Source organism: Tetrao urogallus (assembly GCF_951394365.1).
Source record: "Tetrao urogallus genome assembly, chromosome: 3".
NCBI lineage: Eukaryota > Metazoa > Chordata > Aves > Galliformes > Phasianidae > Tetrao > Tetrao urogallus.
Window position 1 is genome coordinate 78,179,363 of NC_136815.1, and position 5,314 is coordinate 78,184,676.

Genomic DNA, 5,314 nt, shown 5'->3' on the forward strand with positions numbered 1-5,314 from the left:
CAGCTGTCAAGCCCACGGACAGCATACAGCATGGGAAAGGTCACTAAAACGTGCTGTAAATCCACTGCAGCATTGGCAGGCCTTCTCACCCTGCTGAAGCTCAGGCAGAAAAACGTTGCCTCTAGGGCCAGCTGATACTTCAACAGACTCCTGGATGACACCAGAACTCATTTGTTCCCATGCAATCTCTTCTTCCCTCCATCCCTGCTTTGCCTTCATCCAAGCACAGAAGTCTGGAAAAAGATGAATCTCAAGCCACGCTATATGTGCAACCAGGAGAAGGAAATTGGGTATTAATTTTTTTCTTTCATTTTAGCTCCATCATGAATGTACCAAAACCAGTCCAAAGTCAGCCACCCTTGTTTCAGAAGACCTATGACAAAGGTGGCCCAGGGTTCATGGCTCACAGCATTACCACGACTGGGAGGGCAGAGCCAGGTCCCCATCAGTGCAATGCATGTCAAGTCAAGGCCAACAGCCCCTCACTCCCATGAGCACGAAGTGTACTAAATATTTTTAAATCATCTGATTAATCAGATAGAAAAATCTGTTGCATGGCTGAGTAGCCTTCAGCTCTAATTTCATATTCTGTGGTAATTAAATGTGAAAATCCTTTTATCATTTACTACAACCCACACTTAACACTTTGCCTTAAAACACTAAGAATTGAATTTCAGCTAACCCCTCATAAAAAAAACAGCAACTCTGCCAAATTCCCATCCACGCTCTTTGATAGCAAAGTAACAGAGGTACCATAATTCATTCAATATCATTCTTTTCCTGTTAATGTTTTATTCAGACAGAGCTTCATTAATAAAGATGAAACTTTGGGCTCATGATTGCTCCATGTTCACAAAACATTCAGACTCCTTTACATCGTGGTTAAGCATGAAGAATTACTGAGCACAATTTCCTAAAAGAAATCCCACATACCAAAATTGCATATTTTGAATTTTTAAAATTCACTGAACCAAATTTCACAGAGTGAATCCTAAAGTCTGTTTGCCAGGAAAGCACAAGCCAAAAATGGAAGTCGGGGTCTTCTGGGATAACAAACAAGTTGGACCCCAACGCACATATTCTTCCCACTAAACAAGCCATTAAATACACATTCACAGAGTAATTTGTTCTAAAAAACTCATTTGTAATTTCCCACAACCACTTTCGGTATAATTTTTGGCCGCTCAGACAGCACTGGAGTCACAGTTAAGTCTCTTTTTTGTTTGGTGGAACTCAGCAGTGACTTTGACTTCTTACTGGACAGCAGGCAACAAAAATTAGCCCAGAACTCAATGATTTTCACACAAGTCCAAATGTCTCCCACAGAAAAAAACATACAAAGACAAGAATGTTTTTTTAAAAAACAAAAAAGAACAAAACTGATCCAAATTCTGTTTATAGCAGTACTTTTCAATGCCAGGAATTGGACCGTGGAACGCAGGATGACTACTGACGTACTTGAGAAGCATTTTTAACCCTGCACATGACAACAAACTATTCAGTTCTCTTCTTATAAGTCAGCAGATATGTGAGGTGATCCGACACGACGTGGCAGCTGCAACTTTAAAATGAGAGTCACAGTCTAAAGCCAGAACAAAAACATCTCTTGAATTTCTGTTAAAAAGAAGGAATTAACGTACACATCACACACGCAGACAAAAATCTTGAGGTTTCCCTTATTGCTCTTACACAAGGCCGTAAGCAGGTAAATGGCTGGAGCAGAAAATAGGTCAAACATGCATTTCAGCAGGCATAAAAGTACAGGAAATTCATACTAACAAAACAATGCACTGCATTACATAACACGAGATGGTATTCTGCTAACACAGGACGTCATCAACACCAGATAAACTCCATTTCTGCCTGTTGTATAATGTACTATGCAGTGTGGTATTTTAACCTAATTTCTGGTTGCTCCTTCATACTGCACTCTCCATGCGGGGATGAAGAGGGGCAGTTTTCAAGACAACTTCTGTGCAGTGCAGAGAAACCTTGGCCTCAAGAGCTCCAAGGGCAGCACAAGGTTAGGGTTAGCGCCGTTATCTCCTGCTCTCTGACTGCTTCGTGTCTTTATGCAGTCATCAAAATCTTGGATATGCAGAAGTTGATGCCAAATGCTTCCATGCTGTTCTCAGAGCACCTCCCAGCTACGCTATGTACTCCTGGTATAAGCATGAATTGCTACAGGGGATAAGGCAGTAGAGGCCTGAGTCCTGTATTTAGTCACTTCCCTATGAGTTTATAAAGGCAAGAGTTTTTGGTGAACTGGCTTTTGTTTACACAATAAGCAGTAGAATGTGGATGTCACCAGAAACCTGGCTGCTTACTGGGAACAAGTGATTAACACGTTCACAGACACATTCTGGAATTCCTGTCATTCTTTACTGCAAAGAAATCAAATATGCTGCTGAGCGATGTCGATGCATTACAATTCTCATAAGTTCAAGGCATACTGCACATCACCTTGCACCAAAAAAAAGGCATTGAATTTGTTATCTGAGGATAATGTTGTTTTTTTTTTCTGTGCTATGAATATATATGACTGTTCCTCTCCAAACGTGACCATACGTATACCACAACAATTAAGCACCATATGTTTATGCTATCCTGCAGTTAAAGAAATTAAGGAAGAAAATGGTGGTGTGGGAAAGAGGAGGGAAAGAAATCCAGCACTAAGTCAGAGGTATGTTCTTGAAATTTCTAGTTGAGAATGTTTACTGTGAACCAGAAACAAAATCAGAAAACCACCACCATCTACAAGGCCAACCTTGGCACTGTACAGTCAAAATTATGTTCTCTGTTGTTATAATACAATCTTGAACAATCTCTAACTAATTACTAGAGAGAGCACTGGGTGGACAAGTCACTCTTCAGGGAGATTACATGTAGGCAACTGCTCATACTTTGTACTTGCAGAAAGAACCAATAGAATTTTCTGTCTTAGTAAAGGCCTGCTATGTATCTCTCCATCTGATCCTTAAATCTCACAGATTTCAGCATTCACACTTAGCAACTCACACAGAGCTCCATTTAAGCTACAAACAATACTAAATCTAGTGGAGCAAGGCGCTGCTGAAATGCAGGTTCAGGAATTTGGCTCAATCTAAATAGAGAACTGCAAATAACTGGGAAATTAGGACATTCATAGGTGGATAGGGATATTTCCTGTGCTTTTTCTTCATATCTGTCATAACAAAGACCAACATTCATATGAAGTGTGGCAAAAGGTCTACATCATGCTCACCTATGCATTTTAACACCTGGACAGCCACACTGATTAATGAGGGACAGCACAACCCAGAAGAGGGTTCGGCTGACCTGTGTTCTTCTTCCAGCTCTGTCACTGCCTCTTATACAAAAGCATAAAGATTGCACAGAAAGGTCCATGGTCTGTTGGCATGGTGAGGCTTCCTTACAGCAACTTCTTTCTCATACTACCCATGGGTGTGCAGCTGTATCTCCTGTGAGATAGGGAGGCAAAATAGGTGTATATTTCTCTAAAAAAAAAAAGAAAAAAAAAAAAGAAAGAAAACCCAACCTCCAGAAAAAGAAAAGGAAGAACAAATTGCTGTCACGTCCTTGCAGGAAGGAGTCCTAGGACTTCTCATGACCCACTTCTTCACTAATAGCCATGAAGGCCAAGGCTGCAGGAAACCCACTTGCCAGATCAGAGGTAAAACAGTATGACTAATGTTCACTATTCAGAGCCATTCTTCATGTGAAGTGGGTTAGGCAGAAATGTTTGGCTGCACTGTTAAGTATTCCTCCTAGGCTCACTTTGCTTCCCTGCTCAGAACCTCCTTCCGATAGAAGATTCTTAAGTGTCACTTCCCCATAGCCGAAAACAGTGGGGAAAATCAGACACAGGCAAAAAACCACATACCACAGAACCAAACAATTGCTTGTAAAATGTTTCCTTTTAAAAACTATTGTACAACCTCCTAACTTAGTTTAATTAATGTGCAGCTTAGAACATAGAAAATGTCTTACCAACTAAATGATTTCTGTTTTACAAGTCTCCCCTTCCCCCCAGTTAAAAAACAACACGTGTGGGTTGGTATCGAACACTTTTCACTGAGTCACAGGCCAGTTCTCCTTCAATTCTACATGGAGCAGTTCTGATTTTGAGCTACCGCGGTTAGAGAAGAGCTCATACTGCATACTTTACAGTACAACCAGCTACACAGATGTCTTTAATCTCATAACACAATAAAAACTGCCATAAATTACAGTCCCCTTGATAAATGATTATGGTGACGCATGCAGTCCTTCTCATTGCCATTACCATCAGACACTGGACATAGGTTTCTCCACTGGTGCCGAGGGCTGTGGCCAGGCTGGCGCACCACCATCTGGGAACAAAGTGTCCTGCAGTCATCGGCCAAAGTTTCGGTGAATTGTCTCACTCGATACCACCACCACCACCAACCCAACCCCTGGGTGAGCAACCCCGGGGCAGCCCCACACCCCTCAGCCGCATGAGATCACCGTGAAGCGCTTGGAAATGCATGACATGTTGTGGAGGACGATGCCCAGGAGAAAGACCAAGACGCAGGCCACCAGGATCACAGTGCAAACCCCCGACCAGGTGGAGCTTTTCACCACGCCTCTGCGGTCAGGCTCCTCCGCACCTGCCTCAGCAGGAAGGCCACCCTGCAGCGGCTGCTGCTCGGCCGGGATCGTCACCACCGCCAGGGACTTCTGCTGGCTGCCAGGCAGGAGGCGACAGCCGACGTCTCCCGGCAGCATAGCCCTCTCCTTGGAGAGGGGCAGGGGCAGCATGTAGCACCCGTTGCTGGGGAGTTTGATGAAGACAGGGGTGTGCTCAGAGGTGTGGGGGATGGCGATGACGGCGATCACCTCGGGGTCATCAGGCAGCTGTGACACAGAGTAGCCCGGCGGCAGCTTGGTGATGCCACGGCACCAGGGACACCGCAGGTCCTTCTGGCTGGTCCTCATCTGCTGCAAGCACACCGAGCAGCACGTGTGCTTGCAGTCCAGCAGCTTGGGCCGCCTGCGCGGGCTGTAGTAGTTGAAGCAAATCTGGCACTCCAGCAGGGAGTCTTGGGACAGCGTCTCCATGGTGGCTGGCACGGCGCAGCGAGGCACTGCCAGCCTGGTGGGGGTCTGGACACAGTGTCCCACTGCCCCCTTCAACCGCTTCTTCTCAAGAAGGCTGGGAAAAGCGCAGCGAAACCTCCAGCCCTTCAGCACCTGAGGCAAATAGAAACATGAATCAGTTGGTTACTGACAGGAACGTGAGGAAACACAAGCCTAGCTACAGGTGAATTCATAAGGTGGCAAGAGAAACAAA

The 5,314-nt window shown here is 44.6% G+C and overlaps 1 protein-coding gene across 1 annotated transcript; it reads right to left on the reverse strand.

Annotated features, from left to right (window-relative positions):
* Window positions 1-4,470: 4,470 nt before the first annotated feature.
* On the reverse strand, window positions 4,471-5,082 carry RNF152 (ring finger protein 152; the record flags this gene model as incomplete). Its single annotated transcript, XM_079533709.1, has 1 exon — window positions 4,471-5,082. The coding sequence occupies one exon, from the start codon at window positions 5,080-5,082 to the stop codon at window positions 4,471-4,473; it is 612 nt and encodes a 203-aa protein (XP_079389835.1).
* Window positions 5,083-5,314: the final 232 nt, after the last annotated feature.